This window comes from Corvus cornix, chromosome 19, assembly GCF_000738735.6.
Source record: "Corvus cornix cornix isolate S_Up_H32 chromosome 19, ASM73873v5, whole genome shotgun sequence".
Classification (NCBI taxonomy): Eukaryota; Metazoa; Chordata; class Aves; order Passeriformes; family Corvidae; genus Corvus; species Corvus cornix.
Genome location: NC_046348.1, coordinates 10,565,653 through 10,589,944, shown reverse-complemented (window position 1 = coordinate 10,589,944; position 24,292 = coordinate 10,565,653). Strand labels below are relative to the sequence as shown.

Here is a 24,292-nt window from a genome sequence, read left to right as displayed (position 1 = left end):
CTCTTCCACAGGTGTGTGAGGGCACAGGTGAGGGGTGTTACCTCCACCTGCTTATAATTACCAAAAGCTCTGGCCAACCCCTAAAAAGCCAAGCCATTATAAATGCTCTAAAAGAGCATTTGTGAGGATTTGGAGAAGGAAAAAACAAATCAGAGACAAAACAAAACTGCAGATGACACAGAAGGTACAAATAACACTTTCAAGCATTATTCAAGTCATTTAAAAACCAGAATCCAATTAAAAACATTTTAGAGGTTTTAAAAACAAATTAGCCTCATACTTTTTAATTACACACCACTTCTCCTCAGCTTGAGCTGGCTTGGATCATGAAAATCCATTTCACTTTCCATCTCGTGCATTAGCGCAAGATTGCAATGTTCACACTTGGAAAACATTTCTCAGATTTATTTATATATTTAAACATTACTCAGGAGAGCAAGTGCACCCACTTCTAAATAAAACCTTACACTGCCTTAGCTCAAAGGTTCTAGTTTAAGCAGAAATTTCTAATCGAAGTGGCAGGTTCATGGGTGCATTCAGCAGGTGCCACCTGCCCACAGCCAGTTGCTGGCTGGGTCATCCCGGGACACAGTCCTGCCGCTCCACATACAGAGCATCCTCGACATGTCTGTCCCTGCTCTGCCCCTTCCACACTCCCCACACTGACTGCAACACCCGATGTGTTCTGATTTCAGCATTAACGAGCGTCAGGACACAGGAGTCAGGCTCAGGAACCTTGGCCACAGTGACAACTTTTCACCTGAGCTTTGATGGCTCCTGCTGCTTCCCCAGCAATAAACTGGGGAGGAGAAGAGGAGAAGGAGCAGGAGGGCAGGTACCTGTTTAAAATAATTGTTACTGCTGTGATGGATAAGCATTACATCTTCACTTCGTCGCTGTGTAACAACACGCAGCTACCACCACAGCCAGTGCCACAAAAACACAAAATACAATACTTCGGTGCACGGGGAAAGATGGCCACAGGGAGTCCCACCTGGAATGTGCTCCAGAGGTGTCCACGGTCCAGGGCTTGTGCACACCACAGGCACCTCCTCCCACCTCGGCAAGGACCCTCGGCAGGAGCCTTGCTCTGCGGCAGGAGCTGCTCCAGCGCGATGCCATCGCGGCGGGCACTCCGCCCGTCCTGCCGGGCACCTCCCGCCGGACAAGGGGCACCGCGTGAGGACCAAGCGCCAGCAGCCCGAACCGAGTGTGACCGAACACCGCCGCCCCGCTCGGATGCGGGGGTTGGGCTCCTTATGCACATACGGCTCTGGCTGCCCTAGCACGGCAATGTCACACAGGTGTGTACAGGAACAACCACCCAAATTCCCAGGGCACAGGTGCGAGGGCCAGACCAGAGGCACCTCTGCCAGGGCTCCGACACCTGGGAGCCAGCGCGGCTCATCCGAGGACACCTTAGGAATACCTTTGTTATTCACGATTTCCCCCCCTTCTCCTCTAAAGCTCACAGTTAAGAAAAAGTCATAAAAAACGAGTACTACGGGAAACACAAACCCCGGGAAAGGGAGCGGCAGCCGATGGCAGCCCCCTGCCGCAGCAGGAGCCCCGCGGGCGGCATCTCTGCTCCCGGTGCGCCCGGGAAGAAAAGAGCACCGAGGTTCTCCCGGAGCAGCATCGCCCCGACAGAGCCGCCAGCCCGGCCGAGCGGAGCCGGGGCACAGCCTCAGGCAGGCACGCACGGCTGCGGCGGACAAACCCCGCTCCCCGCCGAGGGAACCGGCCCCGTCCGCAGCCTCAGGGCGTTCCCCACGCGGCGTACGGTCCGACCCGCGGCCCCCCGGGGAGGGACCCCCGGAGCGCGGGGCTCTGCCCGCCGCACAGCAGCCCTCACCCGCCTCCGCCCTCACCTCCTTCTTCACGTTCCACAGCAGCCTGTCCTTCACGGCGTCCGCCGAGCAGCTCATGTTGGCGGGCCCGGGGCACTCACAGCTCCCGACCCGGGCCCGCCGCCATCTTCACCGCGGCGTGACGTCAGCGGGCGGGGCGGGCCCGCGCGGCACCGCCCGGCCGCGGGGGGGCGCCGTGGTGCGGCCAGAGGCGCGCGCGGCTCCCGGGGCAGCGAGCGGGGGCGGGACAGAGGGACACGGAGGGACGGAGGGACACGGCGGGACACGGGGGACGGAGGGACACGGCGGGACGGAGGGACACGGCGGGACACGGCGGGACGGAGGGACACGGCGGGACACGGCGGGGGACACGGCGGGGGACACGGCGGGGGACACGGCGGGGGACACGGCGGGGGACACGGCGGGGGGACACGGCGGGACGGGGGGGGGACACGGCGGGACGGGGGGGGGACACGGCGGGACACACGGATCCAGCGGTGCGGGCTGACAGAGGGACACGGGGGGACACACGGATCCAGCGGTGCGGGGCGACAGAGGGACACGGGGGGACACACGGATCCAGCGGTGCGGGTTGACAGAGGGACAGAGGGACACGGGGGGACACACGGATCCAGCGGTGCGGGGCGACAGAGGGACACGGAGCCCCCGCTGCGCTGCCGGTCCCGGTCCGGGAGCCCCAGCCCCGGGCACCGCCCCGGGCACCGCGCAGCACGGGGACGAACCGTGCCTGTGATCCCAAATCCATGCGTTCACACGGCACCGCTGCACCTCACGGATCCCAAATCCTCGGCGGGGATCACAACGGCAACACGGAACCAAAGTGTAGAGACCAACACTGCCAATAGAAAGTTATGGTGCTAGAGAAAAATCACAGAAGACAAAATATAACACTTTATTAAAAATTAGTGTTCTATTTCCGTTTAATGCACTGGCAAAACACTTTAACCAACAGATAATTGATTAATTACTGCATTAACTAGGTACTTTATCGGTAAAACTGACCCTTAAAAGTTAGACATAAAAATAAAACAAAGATTGAATCTCTAAGAAAATAACTTGATCACAGAATGTCAGTTTAAACAAGATCAGCAATGATATTTGCTATCCTCTGGATATAAAATATCATAAAAATCCTTTACTCTTAATGAACAATTTAAGTGTCAACCACCCTGTGAGGTAGGGGAGGGTCTTAACTACCATTCCATTAGATGAGAAGTGACACAGGTACAGAAAACAGCCTGCTGTCTGTCCCGGACAGAGCTGGAACAGGATTCGCCTCCCAGGCACACCTGAGCTCTCCAACAGCACAGCGGGGAAGGCGGCTGTGAAGACTGAATGCCAAGGATTGTCACAGGACACAACCTAACTGTGTAAGGCAGGGGCTGCTAGGCAGACCCATCCAGTTCAGGTACATTCACCACTGCTGCCTGGAGAGAATTCTGTCTGAAAATGAAAAACCTCGAGAAGAACAAAATCAAACCAAGCCCACAGTAAGGACAAGGCTGGGCACGGATGGCAGGGAAAGGTTCCCATTCATTCCCTCAGTCTGCCAAGGCAGTGCCTGAACGCACAAAGGTTTGCCTAAATTTAGGAGTGAAGAGGACAGAGCCTTGTAAGAATGTCAGCTAATGTAGTTACAATTCACACCCTATAAGTGGGGCAAAAAGGCTCTTTTTTCTCCCAAAGGCTACTCCAAATTCCTGGGCACATCATTAATGCACCCACTGGTGATGGTCTGTGTGGAAGCCAGTACAAGTGACAACTTGTTGCCTTTAAACTGCATCATCCTGCTCAGTGCTGCTGCTCCTGCACTACACCAGGCTGTAAACTCGTGCTCTAGAATGTCTAGAACATTCCTGTCAAAATAATTAATAGCCTTCAGTTACCTAAAGACTGATTAAGGTGAGAATACAAAGCATGTGTTACAACTCCAGTACTCAAAATGATCAGAACTGGGTGGGACAGAGACTGGACATGCCCAGGACATGATTTTGGGGCAAGGGACATTCAGTCCCAGACAAACAGAACTCAGGAGAAATGAAAAGGATCTCTGCACGTATTTTAAACACGCTCATAACTGCTGACTGTTCTTATTGATACTCCACATTCCACAAATACCAAGAGGATCCTCTGCACTCGATAAAAGATTCTCACAACCCAGATGGTTCTCAAAACTGTTTGTTTCCCAGGTTAATTAATCTAAATTCAAATCAGAAATTAATACTACTTGTTGGCTATGGGAAATAGGGAAAGGAAAACCAACTAAACCAAAACACAAGCTTTTCTCTGCTTCTTACAGTGTAATAATTCACAAGTTGGATCCATTTCATTAATGAATCCTGTGAGCACAGAAAGCCTCTGGAGTAGCACACAGATCCCACATTCTCTTTCACACACTCCTTCCCATACCTGTCCTCCCCAGAAAAAATAAATGCAAATATGACATTTTTCTGCTTATAACTTAAATGCAGTTTTGCAAGGCTATCAACATCACTTACTTATTCTGTTAACATTCACTACGATAGTAACAAGAAAAAAATAATATAAATCATTTGCCAAGAAACAGAAGTGCCACATGTGGATTTTAAATGGCATCAGCCTTTGTTACAAGACAGAAAAAGCACAAGATAATAACTTGAAGCTATTAAATGCAGCACAAAGACCCCACCACTGCAGCCTCTGCTGGTGCCTTCAAATTCAATAGCATCAGTGGAGGGAAAAAAAAAATTTAAAATCCACATCACACTCTAGCAGAACTAGTGAGAAATACCACCAAAACCTTTGTTGAATCTAATCTCAACAGCTGTATTTTTCCTGGCACAACAGAATAACCACCTGGAAAAACAAAACCTTAGAGAAAGCAATATAAAAGAAGTTGTTAGAAATATTGAGGTTTCAAGAGGCCTTTCACAACAAGGCAGGTGCACCCCTGTGCAATGCTGCTTCCTGAATGTGAGGAGAATGAAGTGAATCCTGCCACGTGTAGAGGCAAGAAAATCCTAAAGGTCTGCTAGTGTTTTCTTACTAACGGACAACAATTTAATTTTCAAAAACCTAAATGAGTGCAAATAATTTTTTGTTCCCTCCCCTGCTCCTGTTACTCCCAAACCATCTACATCTCAATTCCCCTTATGACCTCCCTGCATTAATTTGGGATTTTTTTTTTTGTCAGGCTTTTGCAATAATTTTCTTTAAATCTTACAGGCAGATTTGGCATGGGTCAAAGCAGTTCAGGACTGACCACTGTGGAATCTGGAGCTTCATGACCAAGTATGATATGGGAACACAAAGGCAGCTGTGGAACAAAGCTGACATATCCACGGCTCCCAGTGGGCAGCCAGCAGAAATAACCATGAATGACAGCGGCAAAACCAGAATCTGCTACCTACAGCTCAAACATACAAGCACACATTTAAAAATACAATAATGACTTTTCATACTAAATTTGAAACTGTTTTCAGAAATTTCCAAATTTGCAGAGCAGACTTGACTCCCAGCTCCGTAAGTGCCCTGTACAATTAGCACCTAGCCAAGCACTCGGAATAAAAGTGATTATTTCAGTCTAAAATCCAATATAAGCCACCTCTCTCCTGTGCCCAAAGCCTCCCACAGTTCCATGTTAGAACAAGACTTTCACAGCTGTTTTTCTTCTTCAACTTCTACACTCTAGAAGGCATTTAGGACACAGAACTGGAATTCACATGTTCTAGCCTTAGAAAACATTGTTTAGCCTGTACATCCCCAGTCACAGCAATTTCTCCCCCATCGCTTGAGAAATTTAACATTAAATAGCAATTTTGGGCCACAGGAGGAAACTAATGTAAAACCAATCCCCCAGATTACCCTTGTTTATATAAACAGGATTTCACTGTGACAAGCTTCAACCATGGCAACGCTGCCACAATCTGCTCAAGTTTGCTTACTTCAAGTTTCTTCCCTCACCATACTCATTTCTCTCTCTCCCAGGACAAGTCATTACCTACACATTTACATTTTCAGAGATTTCCATTTTTTACATGGGGAGGTTGTTTGATGACTTGATTCTTACCACTTTGGAAGAGCTTGCCTTGGAATCAATGAGTTTTACAGACACTATCCTGGAACACAAACCTCTGCAGGTGTTCTGGGGACAGGGGTGGGAGAGCACAGGTGCAGCTGACTGGCCAGCCAAATGTTTCTCCTGGGGCTTATCCCATGTAGCGTCTGCCAAGAGCAGCCACATTCAAGTTCTCTCTTCAGTATCTCGATTTAATAACTGTAAGTTCCACTATACCAAGCCCTGAAAGGGGAGGTGTCTGGAAAGAGCTTTTCAAACCGCGCCACCTCACTCAGAAGAGCAGTGCTGCTCACGTCAAGGGGGGAAACTGGTAAGTCATTAGATAGGAAAGAGGAACCACAAACTGAGAACCAGTGTTCCAAATCCCCCCTCCCCAGCAGGAAGAGGGGCCAGCCTGCAGGTAAAGCACAAGGTGCACAACTCACACCTCAGTTCTCCAAGCCCTTGGCATTTAGTGCTGCTTTGTGCACACAGATCCCCGTTTGCTTCTCTCGGGAGCCGAGACACCCAATGAAAATCAATGGCCAGAGTCCAAGGGATCCCTCCCTCCTGTCCAAGGACAAGGACACAGGCTGGAGCAGCCCCTGCTGCAGGGGGACACACTAGTGGCCGAGCTGGCGGTCGTCGTAGGTGCTGTATCTCTTGACGTGGATGCGGCGCACGCGGTCGCGCAGCTCGAAGCCCTCATCATCCTCGCTGTGCGAGGCCTGGCTCCGGCTGCGGCTTGTGGCCTCCAGCAGGGAGTTATCCGGGACACGGGGGGTCTCGTACAGTAGGACATTTAGTGTTTCCTCATAAATTCGAGCTTCAGGGAATTCCACCTACAAGAGACAGCACATGTCCTGTTCCTGATCCACCCAGGATAACGACTGGAACACACACCCACACGCGAAAAGGTACTGAGCCATAAACCAACACATTATAAAGAGAGTAAAACAATTGTCAATGAGCAAAATAGACAAATTCCTGGTAGAGGGTTACTCGCACCACCAGGTCACCTCCCTCGCCTGTTCTTTTAGATTGCAATACACTATCTCTGATTCTTAACATTGGGCCCTGCTAACCTCACCTGCACCGCTGCAAATTCAAAGTTAACTCCTGAAGTTAGAGAAACTCTGCAGACTCACCATGCTAATTGTGACCATTTCTAACCCGTAACATGGGCAGGTGAAGCTCCATTACCTTGGTTTGCTTCTTCTCCGTGGCGTACACGATGGAGGTGCAGCAGACCTCGGCCAGCTTGCGGCCCTGCCCGTAGAAGGACCAGCAGCAGATCTCGTCCCCGATCACATCCTTGATGAACAGCACTCTGCCGTTGAACCGCAGCGACAGCTTGTCAAACAGCTCGATGTTCTTCAGCAAGTTGTCATCCGAGTTACTGAAACACAGCAACAAAAGCAGGAACAGGGTTTTTCAAGCGGCCATCTCTGCCTGTTCCACCAGCTTTCAGCACTGATCCAACTGCAGAATACAAATAAGTAGTGACTCATTGCCGCATGCTGCCAAGAAAAGAGGGGTAATAGCCCATTCTGGATACAAATACACTGCTCTGACCCATGAGCAAACACACCAGCCTTTAGAGGTCAACTTATACAATTAATAAGGACAGCACAATGTCCCAAACCATTAAATCAACTATCCACGCTCAAGACTATCAAACCCCATCTCACTACAGTTCTCTGGCTTGATGACAGCAAAAGTCCAGAGTCGGTGTGTGCTGGAAGGGCCACGTGCTCTGCACCCTGCACACCACAGACACATTGCCAGGGTGAATACATTATTTAGGAAACTAAGTTTTACTGACAGACATGCAATCTAGGGCCTTAATTACTATTCAAAGCAAGATACAGTTGTCAAAACCCAAAGCAGACCAAAAGAAGCCAAGTTAGGTCATCCATAACCATCTTCCACTCCCATAGTTAAACTTTCCCACTAAAGTGGGGGAAAAAAGAGGGACATACCTGGTGTAGGAGTATTTATTGTTGCTTCTGTTATAAAGCAGTTTAACAACAGGCTGTTGGGAGTGAGAGAAAAGCAGAAAAGGTAAGTTCTGTGTTTGAATACATTTAGCATAAATCCACAATTGGTAAGAGCAGTTACTTTCATTGATGACTCTATCAGTCTCTCCTCTTCCTTCGGAGAGGTGATAATAGGGATGCTGCAGACAGGTTCATACAAGTCTTTCTTGTCCTGTTTTAAAGGAGGAAGAAAGAGAGGAAATAAGAGAGAGAAATGCTAAAGCTGACACTGCTGCTGCTGCCTCCTTCAGCCCCTCCAGCCATGTTCCCAAATGCTGTGATGCACAGGAAAAGCTCTGGGTTGCTACAGTAACCACACAGCTTACCTTGATCTGCAACCCAGAATCACAGCAGAGATTTCTTATCCCCGGAAGGCAGCAGTAATTGAAATATTGGGATGCAGGTGGATGTCCTCAGCTATAGCAAGGACAAGGTCTAGTCATATTTGGTTTAAGTGGGTTTATTATTCCATCTTTTCTCAAAGAAAAGGATAGAAGGAGTTTGCAGCAGTTTTAATCAACTCAAATCACTGCATAGAAGAGCATCAACCACAGTGAACCGAACACTTAGCAGAACAGGATGTCACCAACATCCCTCAGGTTGTCAGCCCTCAGGACACAGAGCAACAACCAGGTGTGGGCAGGACAGGCCATGCCCCCAGATCCCTCAGGCAGCACAGGCTGTGTCCCCAGATCCCTCACTATTTACTAAATAATATTTTAAAATACCTTGTACACCTCAGACTTGGTGCCATCTCTAAGGCCACGAAATAATCTCTCAAGTCGTCTTATGTAAATTTTATAAGCAAAACATCCATGAAACACTTCACAGGCTACTTCTGTTCTTACCTGCAGGGCTGCTTGGCACATGTCCACTAAGCCCTGGATGAGATAGTACTTGGCTTCTGCCATCAACTCTTTGATCTCCTGCCTGTGTTTTGGAAGTGCGATGGTGTCATCTCTGAGATAGTTTAAAATTGTTCCAAAGTGCTTCCCACAACGGTCTATAAGGATCCAGCCTGAAAAATAACCAACACATTTCAGTCACCTCAACACCAGAGGCCAGAGAAAGCTCCCTGGAGAGATTAAACAACGCTGAGGTTTCCTGAAGCTGCTCAGGACACTTCTCCCATTTCACCCAGTGGAAGTCTCTACTGACTTAGAGCAAACTGAAGCTGGTTCCAGAACAGAACCTGACAGTGGAGTCCCTTTGGTACTGCCCAGATGTTCCCACTGCTTTCCAGCACCCCAAAAGCAAAGCCCTAAGCTAAAAACACTCAGCTTCTAGCACAACACACTGAGATTGCTGCAGGAACCCAGCTGCAGTGCTACACTGTGATGCTGGGCAGTCAGAAACTTCTGAGAGCCAGTGAAGGACTGGAACAGAGAATTCACCAATGTTTGCAACAAGTAGATTTGGGTAAGTTCTGTGGCCTAACAAGGAGGATTTGGCAGTTCTTCAAACACATCTTCTGCTGCTGTTTGGAGTTAAAGAGAGAGGAGTGTTCTGAAGATGCCAAATGGCAGACCAGCCCCAGTGTGGGGGAAAAAGCCGTTCTAGTCCCCAAACAGGGGCAAAAAACAGGACAGACAGATCAGGAGGAAGCACAGAGGGGATGAAGCAGAGGAAACATTAGCAACCAGACAAATTCTTGCAATTTTACAAAATCCCTGAAGTCACACTCCCTACGGAAACAGGATGTCTGATTGCTGCCAAACAATAGCAGTGTAGGATGCACACAGGCACAAGGCTTAGTACAGTGCCAAACCCTTTCCCATAATGTGGAAGGCAAGAAAAAAGGTGTTATTTTGGAATCTAGGTACAGAAAATAACCTAGGAAAGTAAGCTAAACCCCTGCTGGACCCTCCAGCTAGAGCTATCAGAACATGACCCTTGTTTTGCATTCAGGCTGAGGCTCTTACACAAAACTGCCTGTTCTGCCCTTTATAATGTATCAGGGATTTAAAATACCCTGTGTCCAGCTGGAGGTGACACACTGCCTGACTGATCCCTAAACACTGTCAGGGCACCATGAGCCACGACTGCAATATGCTGCTCAGGAGAAGAAAAAAAAAAAAATTTTTCAACAAAGCAAGGCAGTCTATTCCGAGCCTTAAAGCTGAAAGTTGCACGTCCCTCCCCACGTGCGCAGTTCGAATAATGCCACTCCTCGATGTGACAGAAATGACAGCTCACAGACTGTCTGGTCACAACACCACCAACCTGCTCACCAGCTGTGAGGGCAGCGAAGAGGACCAGTCCTTCCCCCGTTCATCTGGGTAACATAAAACCGTATTTCTATAAAGCCAAAGGACTGCTAGCACCAACGGGACTTGGCTGCTTAATGTTCCAAGTTATTTTTGGCATATATTGCTCCCTACATCCTTAATGGAGTAAAACTACCACCAAAGCCCAGCTGTTTTACAAAACTGTCAGCACTAAAAGCTGTTCCCTTACCTTCCTTGTCGGTGAGCACCTCCATCCTGCCGCTGAACATGGCCTTGAGCATGGTGTCGTGCCTGGTGAGCACCTGCACCGTGGTGTAGTACAGGGAGCCCCCGACGTTGAGGCGCACGTACTTGTTCCCCAGGCTGCTGCCCTTGAGCCCGCCGGCCTTGGGCTTGTGCCCCGCGGCCGGACACAGGGCGCTGCCCAGGCACGTGTCCCCCGACATGTCCTTCTGGAGGTAGATGACCACCCTGCAGCGCGTGGGCCGGGCCGGCCCCGCCGTGGTGCCGCGGTCACGCCTCAGCGGGCCAGAACGGTGGGGCAGGGGCCGGCATCACCTCGGGGTCAGCACAGCCCGGGGTCAGCACGGCATCCCACAGCCACTCCACACACAGACGTGGACGTCACCCTGCGGAAGAGGCACTTCCTAAGGACACAGCTACACACATCCTGGCAAAACACAATTTAGCCATTTTTCAGACAATTCATGCAGCCAAGTTATCTCTGCGTCACATTTCTGAGGCACATGAATCTCTCCCGACTTCCTGTTATTGTATCTCCAGCCAACACTGCAAACACCACACAGCACTGAGGGCCAGGCTCCAACGCGGCTGCAATTCAGCTCCCCCTCGGCTTCCCAACAGAACCCAACTCTGAGCGCAACTGAAACACCCGGGAAGAGCTTCCTGCCCCTCCTTCAGCTGGGGTGTGCATACCCCTGAGCAGGGTTTGTTGGCGCTGGTTTGACTTTTAACTGGAGACACAAATGTCTCTTCAAATGCCTCAGCATTGAAAAGCTGGATCATAAGGTTCTATTTTCTGGTAACTCCTCTCATTCAAAACTCTCCTTTGTCCATTCTGGAGCCCTGAACATAGTTTTAATTTGAAAAAACACTCCCCACCACGTACACCACTTTGTCCCTGATATCCTGCCTTGTTTTAAGCCCTCAAATCCCCTTTTCAGAAGAGGAGCATGCTTGTAACAGCAGCCAGACCGAACCTGTGAGGAGACAGGAATCCAGCCTGTCCGACCGAACTCCTCAGAAGAGTTCTGGGTCAGTTCCGTCCTTTCGGGCAGTTTCTCACTGCTCTGACCCAAGGACGAAGCTAAACACGAGCAGAACCCCCTGCCCAGCCAGCACAGGCAGGAGCCAACGCCAGTCCTGTAACTGCTCAGTGAGGAGCTGTGAGGCCTCTGCTGTAAACACCCAGGAGACCTTTAATTACCCCCTTTGACACGACCGAAAATTCTCCACATCCCTTCCCGTCCCTTCCTTCCTGCCCCGCGTGGGAGGCAGGAGGGGCTGCGGAACAATGGCCCCGCATCGAGACCCGCGCTGGGACCGGCCCCTGCTCAGCACCGCCGGGAAAAGGAGGGACCCGAACGGCTCGGGGGGAACCCGGGGGAGAACGGGAACGCGCCCCACAGCCCGGGCAGGCGCCCGGACCCGCGCGGGTCCCACGGAGCGGCCCGCGGGCCCTGCCCGGCCCTGCCGCGGCTGCACGGCGGGCACAGCCCAGGCCGCGGCCCCGCTCCGCCCGAGCCCCGCGCACCGGGAACGGCGGCGCGGCCCGGGACAGGTTCCGTCTGCCCTGGCCACCGGGAAGCGAACAGAGGCGGCCCCGCACACGGCTCGGCTCGGCTCGGCTCGGCTCGGCTCGGCTCGGCTCGGCTCGGCACGGCCCGGCTCACGGCCCCGCACAGCACCCGGCTTCACTCACCCGCGGCCGCCCCTCAGCCCCGGCCCGGCCAGCACCGCCCCGCCCCGGGAACCGCCGGCCCGGAAGAGCTTCCCCGGCTCCCGACGGGCCCCGCGGTGCGGCGGAGGCGGGGCCGGGCCGGGCGGGCCGGAGGAGCGGCAGCCCCGCGGTGCCGGTGCCGGTGGCGGTCCCGGTCCGCTGCGCTGGCCATGGCGCAGGCGGCGCTGGGCGCGGCGGGGCTGCACTTTGACGAGCTGAACAAGCTGCGGGTGCTGGAGCCCGAGGTGGCGGCGCAGACGGCGCAGCTCCGTGAGGAGTGCCGGGCCTTCGTGGACAGTGAGTGCCGAGGGGCCGGGCCGGGCACCGAGCGCCGATCGGCTCCCGGACACCTCAGGCCTTTTCTCGTCCCTTTCGTCTGATTCCGCACAAATCTTAAAACGTGGCTGTTTACAGTAAACATAAAGCTGCATCTAAAAATGCTACCACAAAGCAGGAGCATTAGATCTCTTTAGGGCAGCTCTGGGTATCACTTCACGATTTTTTTCTTTACAGAAACAGCAGAATTTCAGAAAATAGTCGGCAGCTTGATTGAGCTCGTTGACCAACTGGCCAAAGCTGCAGAAAGTGAGAAGATGAAGGTACTGTGCAGTTAATTCATGGCTTCTCGTGTGCGCTGTCGTGTGTGGGCCTCTCTATCCCTCCCTCCCTTTACAGCAGAAGTAACGATTCTCTGTCAGCATCCTGCTGGCATTCCTCTGGGATTAACTGGGCCTTTAAAATTGATACTAATTGATAAAATTAATTGGTAGTAATGAATTAATGAAGCCTATGACAGTGTCACATTACTCCCACATGTACCAGTCCTGCTCTCCCTGCTTGTCTATGTTTCTGCACAGAAACAATATGTGTTTTTAAATCATTCCATCTTAGTAGGACTTGTCCTCCAGAGGCAGGAGAGGCCCCTGGTAGCCAGAGCTTGTCTGGCTGTGAGACCAGAGCCCAGTTTGTGTGTCCAGAGGAGTCACTAACTTTGTTCCTCGAGTTTGAGGGAAGCCCCAGAGGCCTCACCCTGCCCAGCCCCGCAGGGACTGGGGCCAGTCCCACCAAGCCCTCAGGAGCACAGTATCACCCTCCCTTATTGCTGGCAGGGCTGAAAGGCCTCGCAGTCAGCCTGCTGGGAGGAAGAGGGGCTAAAGGAGTTAAGCAAAAAAACCCCCCCACATCCCTGCCCTCTCCTGCCAGGCCATCGGGGCACGGAACCTCCTGAAGTCAATCGCAAAGCAGAGGGAGGCTCAGGAGCAGCAGCTCCAGGCTTTGATAGCTGAGAAAAAGATGCAGCTGGAAAGGTGAGTTTGTGTTCAGTGCTCTGGGGAGTTGTGCAGGCTGGGAAGGCTCAGGGCGGACACAGGGCTGACCACCTGTGCTGGCTGTGGGACCCTCAGCTGGTTCAGACAGTCCTACCTGCAGCAAAGGTGTGTCCTGCCCAGAGCACATGTGAACAATGCCACAGGCCTGGAGTTACCTTCAGGCCCTGCAGTGAACCAAAGAAGGTTCATCCCTGAGGACTTTAGGGCTGAGCAGAGGCAGCACAAACTGGGGCAGTGCAGAACCGAAAGACACCTGCAACAGCCTCGTGTCTGGCTGCTAAAGGCCCTTTAGAGCTGCTCAGTGTGACTCAGGCAGCTGCTGCTCAGGTGACTCACACAGGGAGCCCAGCTCCCTTCCCACACCCCGGGGGCCTGCCCTGACCCACCTCACACAGGGTGGGGGTCCTGGGACCCTCTGTTTTGTCTTGCAGGTACCGGATTGAGTACGAGACTCTCTGCAAAATTGAAGCAGACCAGAATGAATTCATTGACCAGTTCATTTTCCAGAAATAGAGGATTTTAAGATAAAAACCAGCTCACATGGAAACTTGACCATTCCAGAATCTTGAGAATTTCAGAAATATGCAATTTCCACTGTGCAGGAGTGCAGATGTTTTGTACAATGGAGGGGGCTGTACCTCGGTGTGAATGTACCGTGGCAATAAGGAGGGCTGACAGCTCACAGCTGCACAGACTGTTCTGGCCTTTGATTTTATACCAGTTTTGTACAGTCAGTAGTTCTAATTCAAATTACAGTTGAATTAATGCTACTGGTGCTTTGTTGTGTCTTTTTGAACTCTACAGCTCTTTCATAGAAATCAGAAAATAAATTATTGTTCTCAGACTTGTCTGGCTGTACCAGAATTGTTTCTGCTCTGTTACTTTTCAGTGTAAGGGTTTACACACAAGCAGCAGTATTGGATCTATATTGCCTACGTTACTTTTTCTGTAGAATTACAGAAAAAAGACAGAAATGTATGATTTCCAGAACGGATCAATCACAGACACAAAAAAGCAGAAACTATGTGAGAATTAAGAGCTTTAAACTGTTCCTGAGGAATGTCCATTCAGGACTGTCATAATATGAGAGCTGAATCCTTCCATGGGCATTATTAGGATGGAACACCATACTGATAAGAGAAACCATTCCAAGGGTCAGTGACACCAGGAGTGCATAAACTATATAAAAACTACAAACAAATGTGAACTCAAGCTTCATGTTGAAGTGCAAATAGATGCATTTTGTGTATGTCTTTAGCACTTCAGTATGGAAATGTTGCCCTTTCCAAAGCCTGAGGAAGGCTTAAGCCTTACACAGTGAAGTCTAAAATGTACCAGCAGTGCCTGAGCAGCTTCACAGGGCCTGTAACCTCACCAGGCTCCAGATCAAAACCAGCCTCAACCACAGAACTTCTATCCACAGTTGTAACTTATGCATGGATTTACTCTGTGAACTCTACCATCTTGTGGTCGCTGCAAGTTCCTTCAGCCATTGCCTGAAGAAGACTGAATGCAGTTTAATGCGTTCAGTTATTTATTTCTATATCAGAAGTGATTTTAGGGAAAAAAGAAATTTCCAACTCCTTGTTTACAATTCCTGAAGTACTTCAGAATCCTCTAGGCAGTACTCCTAATTGTCAAAGGTAACTTTAAGCATTCATAAATCCAGATTTTGGCACATTTATCATTGATCAGACATTTATAATTAATCAAAATGAAGCAGAGCAAAAGTAGTGGAAATTTTAAAGGAAGGGGTGAGGAAGTTAAGAATCATGGTATGATTTGAAATGCTTCAGAAGAACAGCTTTGCAAATCTGGAATGGGTTGGGGATTCTTCAGAATATGCTGTTGGAAGACAGATTTTCTACTTAAGTGGTTTCCAAACAGTCATCTTGGAAAAAGGGACCTTGGAAGAACAGTATCAGCGGCAGAATGTGAGTGAGTGTGTGTGGGTGTGTGTGAGTGTGTCCCCTCACAGAGTTACACATCAAAGGGTTAAAAGTCCATTTTCCTGGTAGAGAGGCCCCGCACAGACCCGACCCCAGGCTGGCCCAGGCCCCTGCCAGAGCTGTTTGTGGTTGAAGCAGGGCTGTGCACTCAAACCAATTCCCTTTTTCCTTGCAGCAGTCAGTGCTCTGGGAAGAGCTGCTGCAGCCAACGAGGGAGATGTTTGTCCCAGAGGACTCCACCAGCGTAGGGTCGGAACCAAATGCAGTCCAGGTGTGGTGTGAACGACTTCCAGAGCCGGCTACTTCCTTTTCCTCTTCTCCACGTGTTTGTAGTGAGGGTTGCAGAGCATGGTGAACAGGAGCAGCAGTGGGATCAGCAGGTACGGCAGGTAGATGGAGAGCAGCACAAGGCGCTCACGCAGCGACTGAGGGCCCGCGTGCTCCGACCTGGAGAAGTCGTGGAACAGGATGTGGGCCAGGATGGCAAACAGAGTGGTGGCTACGTGGGTGGAGTAGATAATGGCAGGAGTCCTGATCCATCTGCAGCCACCTGTACAGAAGCAAAGAGGAAACAATATTTAAGTATTCTGAAACAACCAGAATTCCGAGGCTTGTGACAGAACACTGACCGCTGCCTCTCTGCCAGGGTAAGCCATCACTCAGATTGAACACGGAGCGGAACAAAACCTCAGTACTAGTAGGAACCAAGGAAATTCTCTCCCTTGATGGAAATTTAGAACAAAGCAGTAATCCTGAAGTTTTAAAGTAACAAAATGAGTATTCAGGCTTGACCCAGACCTTTAGCTGTCCTGGAAATTTGCCAGATGTCAAACGCTGATGGTGGTTACGCAAATGGCTGCACCTGACAAGGGCCTATAGGCATGAGGTTTTGTTTCTGACAAACTTTACTCTATGCTGCTTTTTTAGGGAAAACACTCATGTGGGCCATGGCAGCCCAGCCCTCCACAGTACATCCTTCAAACCCCCTAAGCCTGATATAGAAGCATTCTCTGCAGCAGCAGCAGCAGCAGCAGCAGGTGTCCTGCAGAAGTGCCCCCAGGACATGCCCTCAGTCCCTGTGGTTTCCCCCCACCTTTCAGGAAGGCGTATGCAGCGACGGGGAAGAACGGCAGCTGGAGAAAGGCTTCGCAGTAGATGAACGCCTTGAACCACTCTGGGGGCTGCAGCATCATGGGGTCCCTGAAGGAAGTTGCATACTGCTGCAACAGGTCTGTCAGCTGGAAAAACCCAAAACAGAGTCAGTCACTGAGCATCAACCACTGCAGGGCAAAGCTCGTGATTCTCGATGGGATGAAGCCACCAGGGTGTGAGCTCCCAGTCCTGAGCGGGGCTGCTGCAGGGGAACAGCTCAGTGCCAGGATGTGGGCCCAGCGAGTTGCAATTAGTGACAGAAATGTAAACTCCAGCATGGCTTTACATTGGACTTTGAACGGAGAGATATGCAGAGATCTGCTGGTTAACTATTAATTGAAAATGGTTCCTATATTGGAGTAATCCTACAGGCAATTCCGATGACAAAAACCAAATCACCAGTTGTAAAGCTCAAACAGGAGGTGACAGCCGACCTCACCCTGACGATGAGGGCTGAACTAATTATCTGTCATCCAACTGTTATTTTAATTGATTTTATGATGTTTATTGTCTTCTATGATTTTGTTCAAAACCCAGCAAACCAGAGATATTTACTAATAATTTGGCTGCTGGCATGCCTGCTCCTGCAGCGGCAACAATTCCCTGTTGCGTTTTCGGAAGGAATTTGAGGAAAACTCGGGATCGGAGAATGCCCGGGGCTGCAGAAGGCACGTCTGGGGCACGTGGCGCCGGCCCCGCGCTGCCGCAGCCTCGGGGCGCCGGTGCCTCGGGCGACAGCGGGACGGCGAGGCCATTCCAACAGAAAGGATGTCCTTGTGGCACTTGTGAAACACCACAGCCCGCACTGAGCAGGGGAACAGCCCCGCCGCCCGTTCTCGGGGAGAGCAGTGACCCCGCACCAGTTCCCCGGGGCTCTCCCTGGGACGGGGGCGCGGAGCCGCCGCCGCATCCCAGCCACAGCTTCGAGAAGCAGCACCAGTCACAGCCGCCGAAGGCGCGGATGAAGCATGCCGCTCCCATTCCCGTTCCCGTTCTCGTTCCCATTTCCATTCCCGCTCCCGCTCCTCCCCAATGAATGACCCGGCTGTGACTCATCCCGTGGGCACCAGCACCGCTTCGCTTCCAGACGCTCTGTCACACACATTCACTGCAGTTTCTCTCCCCCCCCGATGTCTCCACACACGAGATTCGGCGAAGGCCGCCCCCGGACCCATCAAACCGGCGGACGCCCCGCACGCATTCGCGGAACGAGCCCCGGCCCGACCCCCGGCCCCACTCACGGCCCGCGGCACGATCCCGGCGGGCAGCAGCGGCTGGAGGTCGATGAGCGCCGTGATCGGGATGTGCGAGAGGAAATAGAGGGCGAAGAGCCGCTCCCGCCAGCGCGGAGCCGCCGCCATCGCCGCGCCCGCCCCGCCCCGGCCCCGCCCCGGCTGCGGGCTCGGCCCCGCCCCGGCCCCGGCCCGGCCCCGCCCCGGCCCCGGCCCCGCCCCGGCCCCGCCCCGCCCCGGCTGCGGGCTCGGCCCCGCCCCGGCCCCGCCCGGCCCCGGCCCCGCCCCGGCCCCGGGCTCGGCCCCGCCCCGGCCCCGCTCCCTGGCTTTCCCCGTCCCTTCCCCTTTCCCCGTTCCTCCCCCTTTTCCCGGCAGTCGCGCCCCCGCCAGCCCGGGGACAGCCTCTTGTCGCCAGAGCCGAACCCATTTCTTCCTCGGCCGCGGCGATGCTGAGCTCCAGAGCTCAAACGCTGCCCCGCGTCCCGTCCCACCCCAGCCCGGCCCTGCAGGCTCCGGTTCCCCGTCACCGAGCAGGGTCAGGACCGAGCGCTCGCGGTCCCCGCTGACCACGGGCACCGCTGCAGGACCCGTCCCGTTACAGCCGAGAGCAGACCGGGAAACGGGACAAAGAGCGAACAGCCCGGGGAGACTGGGCAGCAAAGAACGACGCCACCACCGCGTTTTCAAATGTCACATTTAATGTTTTCACCACTGTACTCCAAATCTACATTTTACAAAGTGACCAGCAAGTGTGCCACATTAACTGACCAACCTCTGAGATTTTACCTTTCATACCAGTGTCTTCTGGGGCTCGATAATTAAACACGTTTCTCATTCAAGTGAATTGAAATGCTTCAGTTGGTTTTATTCTCAGGAGCCTCATAAAAAACAAAGATATTGCACCATCTTTGTTCAGTTATTCAATGTTTGTCTCTTTCACAGCAAATAATTACTTCATTGAAGTTAAAACTTCCAAACATAACTTACTAATAGTCTCCAATTCCAGCTCAGATCACTCTTGTTGAAAATACTCTGCTAAATACAGATAACTTACAATAACTTTAACAGTTAATTGTCCATAACAAACACCACGGTTTCTCTCCAGACCAAGGCTCAAATTTTAAGACCACCTTTTAATATTCCTTTGTACAGGTGAAAAACAGTCTTCAATTTTCTAGTCTTGTTTTAAATACAAAAGTTGGAAGGGACATTCAAGTTTCAAGTCTCCACACTGAACTTAAAAAAAAAAAAATCATGTGGAGGTAAACAAACCAAGTTGTATACTCCAGGAGGTAGAGGCCTTCAATTTGTGTTCATATATACATATGCACAGAATTCAGTGTTCCAACAGAAAAAGAATTAGCCAAAAAGTAATAAAAGTTATTTACTACTGTGACATTTCAAGACTTCCACAGCTTTGCCTAAAGACACGAACACAATTAACAGAATTCCCTATGTGCTTTTTTTTGTCCTTTTCTTTTTTTTTTTTTTCTCTCAACTGTCCAGTGCAGGAAAAAGTTCTCACAAAATTTCACAGACCTAAAATGTGCAAGCTAGTTTCTCTCTATACAGCAATGATGTCAGGGATCTCTGAAATTAGCCCATAAATGGAATTATTTACACACATAGAAGATGCATGCTGGGGGGTTTTATGTAAGAAAGAGCAGAAAAACTTCTAATAAAAATAGATTAAATATATATATATATTTATACTGGGTAAGGAAACAGAAGTTTAGTCTCTCCTAGTCACAAACTCATTCTCTCTACTCACAACATTTGATTTTAGAACAGCACACATCACCATCACAGCTCTAGTGAGAAGCTATTTATAGGGTTGGGCATCAGGGGATGTGGCCACTTCCTGTGGCCACAGTCACCCAAAGGGACTTCATGATTGGTCGCAGTCAAGTTTTCTGTATTCCTTAGTTTTAGAAAACCCAAAATCTTCAGGAATGGCTCAATATCAAAATGTACGTCTATCTGTTTGTACAATCTCACTTCAATTAAAAAAAAAAAGAAAAAAAGGAAAAAAAAACCAAAAAACCAAAAAACCTCCCCGAATTTGGTTCAATTCTGTTTGTTCTGAGCTGAGCCATCACAGCTGCACTAGAATTCATAAAACACGTGCAACTCTGGGTAAAATATTTTCTTCTAAAAGCACAACCACTTTACAAGATTAAAAGTCTAGTACATTTCTAAATATTATTCATATTGTACAAGTAGTGGTTGTTAATTTAAAACTTCATTAGTAAAATTACAGTACAAGCATGATTAACCTCCAGAATTGCAAATCCCAGACTCCAGTGGAAAGCTACATTACATCTTCAGTAGTACGTGGTGCTCCGGTCACTCCCACACCAGCGGCGACGGCGGCATCTCGGAGGGCTGGGCGACCGTGGAGCTGCAGCCAGGGGACACAGACATCAGTGCTCACTTGCAGGGGCTCGTGGGCCACAACCTCACTGCTCAGGTGGCACCAAACACCCCGGGGACAGCCAAACCCCAAACCCAACCCGAGCCTGCCAGGCCAACAGCCACCAGCGCTGACAGCAAATACTGCACTGCACTAATCACCCCTCAGTCACTCCTTCCAACACCTTTACAGTGCAGTTCTACAACCAAAAAACTTGGCAACCTTCCCAATTTCAGTTTCGGTCTGACTTCTGTTCTTTTGCACAAAAACATGAAACTTTTGCACATTTTACTTAAATTCTAGAAGAATTCATAAAAACAGTTCACAAGGGTTTTATCTATGGGCCTTTCCTACTCTCAGGAAATGAAAAACCAAAACATTTTGGATGTGTGAATTCTGTACTACTAATAAATGAGAATTAATATCAGATGTGATTACATACAGTTACCTAATAAAGCTCTTAAAAGCAGCAGACTGAGGGTTGATGCAGAGAGGCACTCTGTTTCCTTTCTGCTGTTCCAAAATGAACTGATGAATTATTTCTGTACACAGGAGAAAAATACAAAACACCACAGCATTAACACTTCTGGCTTCAGTAAAATGCAATGTAAATTGGAGGGAAATAGAACTTCCCTTACTGAGAGAACATTTTAGTGAGGATAAAAAGAGCTCCAGCTCCCCTAAATCTGACTGCTCAGCTTCAGCTCCTGCCTGCTGCTGTCCCTTTCTGCACAACAGCTGTGGAGGTCACACCTCACAGTCCCAAAAGGCCACAGAGCGACTTCCCCTTCCCCCAGTGCCATCCTTCAGCAAAAGGATGAGGAACAGGGCACCAGGTGAGGTTTGAAACCCACAGACTTCTGCAGGTCAGCTCATGCCTGTGCCACTGCCTTATCTCAGAACACTTACAATTCTGCTCTTTTACTGAAAAGAAATTATTTCCAGTGTCTACTATGAAAAAACACCTGAAAGAAACCAACACTGGGGTCACTGTGTGGATCCAGAGCACAAATCCCAACTCCATCCCAAGTCCCCCCTGCTGCAGGGTGGAGCAGGGGGATAACTGCACGTGCAAGGTTAACTCCTGCTCACCTTTAACCTGCCGAACAGAACTGAGGTTCTTCTCAAAAGTGTCATCGAATTTGGGATTAGTGATGGGTTCGAAATCACTGGTATAAACTCTGCCAGTCGATGTGGAGAAACAACATTTACACATACAGGTGTGGTACCGCAACCGCCCCTCGTCCAGGTAGGGGTGAGCTAAGGCATCCTTAGCAGATATCCTTTTGGACTGGCAACAGCATGGAAAGGGAAGAGAACAGGAGTTAGGGTATTTTCAGAGCTATTGAAACTACTCATCGATTGATCCTCAGTTGTTTTACAAACCCATAATCGTGCTAAAGGAGGGGTTCGTGTCAGGCACTGCCGAGCTGCCACTAGAGGGGAGCTGAGGCTCACAAACCAGCCCGGCTGGGTGGCACCGACCTCCCTGCTCACAGCCACCATGGCAAACGCTGATAATACGGCTTTTAGGAACATGTTTTTCAACACTTTTCTCCAGATAACCTTACAATTATGACTCCTACAATAAATCAAAACAAGCAGGGAATAACAGCATTGTAAATGCTGAGGGAGTCAGAATGGAAAACTTTAATTATTTTTTTTCATGTGGAAGTTATGGTTCAACATTTCCATGGTTCTGCTCAGCAAAGCGATTTTAAGGTTTAAAAAAATACACTCCAAAGGCAGTGCTCCTAAATGCTTCATCAATCCCCAGCCTCCTCCTTTGCACTGCAGTCACTCTGTTTTACATTTGCAATGTTGGGGGGGGTTCTGTGGGAATGAAATAATTAAGATTATCAATTCCAATACCAGATTTTCTCGTGATAATTCTCTACAGTGTCCCAAGAAACGAAATCCAAAATCCACAGCAGCACATTTTTATTAGAAAAACAGACGCTCAGTGGAAAAATGATCCTGTTCTGTGACGGGGGAAGCAGGAGGAATTTTTTGTGTGCTGCAAGACCAGGAACACCCCCGTGTCCCTAATTAGAACTGCATCAAAGTAGCTGATGTTCTGCTACCTACACCCAGCTCGGAAAAGAGCATGAGTCATGCACAGCCTCATCCTTCCCACTGCCGGAGCTTCCTTCCCAGGACCACTCGGTTTGAAACGTGAAACCCCCATTCCAGGGGGAGCTAATTGGCCAATTACATGATATTTTTACATTTTTTATGGACCAAAAGTACCGCAATGCCATGTAGAAGGAAACCAGTTAAAGCAGTCCTTGACTTCCAACACTCATTTAAGCACCAGACAACAAAAACTGTGCAAACCAGAAGTATTAGAGGCGATTTTCAGTGCTACTTACTGGATCAAAGACCAACATCCTGCAAAGGAGATGAACTGCTTCATGTGTAGCTTGACTGGAGAGTGTATACAGGACAGGAAGGGATGGCTGTAGGGGGAATGGGAGGAAGAGAAGCACAGAATGTCCTGTCAGATCCATCAGCAAGAAAACCCTGTTCCCGCACGCGCTATTCCGCAGTCACCAAGGACAAACTCCTTGTTACAGGGGACAAGTGGTACCTAACACTTTCCAGCCCAACAATAATCACCATTACAAAATTCAGCAACTGTAATAAAGGTCTAATTAATCCCTGTTTCCCTTGGTTCAGGTGTAATCCCTAGAAAAACCTGCTTTTATTTATGTATTTTTCTATACAGACACCACTCCCAGCTGCTCAGGGGTTTGATTAATTCCATCATTTCCAGTAGTTCATTTTTTAATCTCAATCACTCCCAAATTATGGATTACTTTGCTTTTCCTTGCCCAGGCAATCCACAGCTGACTGACAGTGACAGAAGGACTGTACTGGATGTCACAGTTGCTGTAAATTTCCCAGTATAAATAAGAATTACACCTCCACAGTGACATCAGTCGAAGTTAACCCTGAACTACCACACAGAGCCTTGAGCACTTCCCAGCCTTGGTTTCTCAGGGCAGCCTATGGAATATAAAGCTGCAATGTTTGGTAACTCTCCTCCTCCTGGCTCGCTCTCCCACGGCACAGGGATCACAGGCAGGGGATGGACTCCACACGTTTTCCTTTGGGAAGGGGGTCAGCAGGAATGGGGATGGCTCACTCACGGTGGGGCTGCCAGGGACACAGTTCCCTTGAACCTTTAAATACCAAACTGACAAAGAAGTCTACAGAGTATGTAAATACCCATTTTGCCAGCACACAGTGGTGGGGGGGGTTTAATCAGAAACTTCTCGCATTAATCTATTTTTACACAGAGCAGCAAAATGCCTCACCCCTCCCTCCCACTGCACTCACCTACGGTGAGTAAAAATAGTTGGTGTGACAAAGTAATCGCCTGTTTCTAACTTGGATTTCTCTCCCTATTAGTCTAATTAAGAAACCAGTAACATTTAACCATTTATAACCAGTAAAAGCTCAATTTCAGAATATGAAAAGCCAGGAATTTGCATTCAAACATGAGGTGTGCTTTGCGTTGAAAACAAAAATATCATTTATCACCTGGATGCTCTGTATCCCCCAGATCTAAGCTGCAACGAGCACACCAGCTCCCATGGCACTCCACAGAAAATGAACATTGTTTTCCCCAACAGACACAGAACCAACTCTACGAGTGTATTTCTTACAACTTTGTGGCTACAGGACATTAAATATGTAGTGGAAACTTTTTATACCATTTCACCTCACTCGCTTTTTAGGATTCCCACCATCCTGTGGGTCGTAAGACACTGAGTTTAGGAGTCACAACTCTTCTAGCACAAGATAGCAGAAAAACACACTTGACTTAAGACTGGTAGAGAAAATCTGAAGGAAATCCTATTATTAATGCTCAAATAAAAAAATTCTGTCATGAAATGGAACAGAGACAACTTTATGTAGTGGATCCAAAGTCCCAGGGAGGCAGAACTCCCACATGTCAATAATAATGCAGAATATACAGGCAATGCTCATTTCTATGGTAACTACTATTGTAGTGAGCAGACGTGAGAAATTACTTCAACATGCAGAAAATAATGATGCAAACTTAACTACTGGAGCA

At 49.8% G+C, this 24,292-nt stretch overlaps 5 protein-coding genes across 16 annotated transcripts in view; 1 reads left to right on the top strand and 4 right to left on the bottom strand.

Annotated features, from left to right (window-relative positions):
• Positions 1 to 1,995, bottom strand: part of SGSM2 (small G protein signaling modulator 2) — a 39,604-nt gene extending 37,609 nt beyond the window's left edge. For 5 of the 7 annotated variants that reach the window (XM_039562665.1, XM_039562669.1, XM_039562668.1 and 2 more), the window contains exon 1: positions 1,872 to 1,995. In XM_039562665.1, coding sequence (XP_039418599.1) covers positions 1,872 to 1,928 — 57 coding nt within the window. In that variant the 5' untranslated portion in view covers positions 1,929 to 1,995. The remainder of the gene's footprint in view (positions 1 to 1,871) is intronic. The other 2 variants (XM_039562670.1, XM_039562671.1) reach the window with 1 other exon arrangement.
• Positions 1,996 to 2,739: 744 nt separating this feature from the next.
• TNFAIP1 (TNF alpha induced protein 1) lies at positions 2,740 to 12,163 on the bottom strand. Of its 3 annotated transcripts, none has more exons than XM_039562968.1 (7): positions 12,117 to 12,163; positions 10,404 to 10,803; positions 8,795 to 8,964; positions 8,029 to 8,118; positions 7,890 to 7,942; positions 7,111 to 7,306; positions 2,740 to 6,749 (listed from the first exon to the last, which is right to left on the bottom strand). In XM_039562968.1, exons 2-7 carry the CDS (start codon positions 10,618 to 10,620, stop codon positions 6,531 to 6,533), a joined length of 945 nt encoding a protein of 314 aa, XP_039418902.1. In that variant the 5' UTR covers positions 10,621 to 10,803; positions 12,117 to 12,163; the 3' UTR covers positions 2,740 to 6,530. The 3 variants fall into 3 exon arrangements, with proteins under 3 accessions (XP_039418902.1, XP_039418901.1, XP_039418903.1); XM_039562967.1 differs by having other exon boundaries at positions 10,404 to 10,844; positions 12,117 to 12,138; XM_039562969.1 differs by lacking the exon at positions 8,029 to 8,118 and having other exon boundaries at positions 10,404 to 10,844; positions 12,117 to 12,140.
• Positions 12,164 to 12,232: 69 nt separating this feature from the next.
• Positions 12,233 to 14,306, top strand: IFT20 (intraflagellar transport 20). Its single transcript, XM_039563044.1, has 4 exons — positions 12,233 to 12,431; positions 12,648 to 12,733; positions 13,338 to 13,441; positions 13,894 to 14,306. Exons 1-4 carry the CDS (start codon positions 12,305 to 12,307, stop codon positions 13,973 to 13,975), a joined length of 399 nt encoding a protein of 132 aa, XP_039418978.1. The 5' UTR covers positions 12,233 to 12,304; the 3' UTR covers positions 13,976 to 14,306.
• TMEM97 (transmembrane protein 97) lies at positions 13,946 to 17,945 on the bottom strand. The gene is made up of 3 exons (XM_039563043.1): positions 17,805 to 17,945; positions 16,505 to 16,649; positions 13,946 to 15,961 (listed from the first exon to the last, which is right to left on the bottom strand). Exons 1-3 carry the CDS (start codon positions 17,922 to 17,924, stop codon positions 15,711 to 15,713), a joined length of 516 nt encoding a protein of 171 aa, XP_039418977.1. The 5' UTR covers positions 17,925 to 17,945; the 3' UTR covers positions 13,946 to 15,710.
• Positions 17,946 to 18,472: 527 nt separating this feature from the next.
• NLK (nemo like kinase) overlaps positions 18,473 to 24,292 on the bottom strand; it is a 38,219-nt gene continuing 32,399 nt past the window's right edge. For 2 of the 4 annotated variants that reach the window (XM_039562708.1, XM_039562710.1), the window contains 4 exons: positions 22,581 to 22,667; positions 21,301 to 21,499; positions 20,657 to 20,750; positions 18,473 to 20,196 (listed from right to left, as the gene is read on the bottom strand). In XM_039562708.1, coding sequence (XP_039418642.1) covers positions 20,142 to 20,196; positions 20,657 to 20,750; positions 21,301 to 21,499; positions 22,581 to 22,667 — 435 coding nt within the window. In that variant the 3' untranslated portion in view covers positions 18,473 to 20,141. Of the gene's footprint in view, positions 20,197 to 20,650; positions 20,751 to 21,300; positions 21,500 to 22,580; positions 22,668 to 24,292 lie in introns of all 4 variants that reach the window. The other 2 variants (XM_039562711.1, XM_039562709.1) reach the window with 2 other exon arrangements.

Coding starts and splice junctions, on each gene's coding strand:
- TMEM97 (XM_039563043.1), bottom strand. CDS start 17,924: ATGGCGGCGGCTCCGCGCTGGCGGGAGCGGCTCTTCGCCCTCTATTTC. Junction 16,650..17,804: donor CCGGGATCGTGCCGCGGGCC/GTGAGTGGGGCC, acceptor GGGTTTTTCCAG/CTGACAGACCTGTTGCAGCA. Junction 15,962..16,504: donor TGCATACGCCTTCCTGAAAG/GTGGGGGGAAAC, acceptor GCTTCTGTACAG/GTGGCTGCAGATGGATCAGG.
- TNFAIP1 (XM_039562968.1), bottom strand. CDS start 10,620: ATGTCGGGGGACACGTGCCTGGGCAGCGCCCTGTGTCCGGCCGCGGGG. Junction 8,965..10,403: donor GGTGCTCACCGACAAGGAAG/GTAAGGGAACAG, acceptor GTTATTTTTCAG/GCTGGATCCTTATAGACCGT. Junction 8,119..8,794: donor TGTGCCAAGCAGCCCTGCAG/GTAAGAACAGAA, acceptor CCTTTAAAACAG/GACAAGAAAGACTTGTATGA.
- IFT20 (XM_039563044.1), top strand. CDS start 12,305: ATGGCGCAGGCGGCGCTGGGCGCGGCGGGGCTGCACTTTGACGAGCTG. Junction 12,432..12,647: donor GTGCCGGGCCTTCGTGGACA/GTGAGTGCCGAG, acceptor TTTTCTTTACAG/AAACAGCAGAATTTCAGAAA. Junction 13,442..13,893: donor AAAAAGATGCAGCTGGAAAG/GTGAGTTTGTGT, acceptor TTTGTCTTGCAG/GTACCGGATTGAGTACGAGA.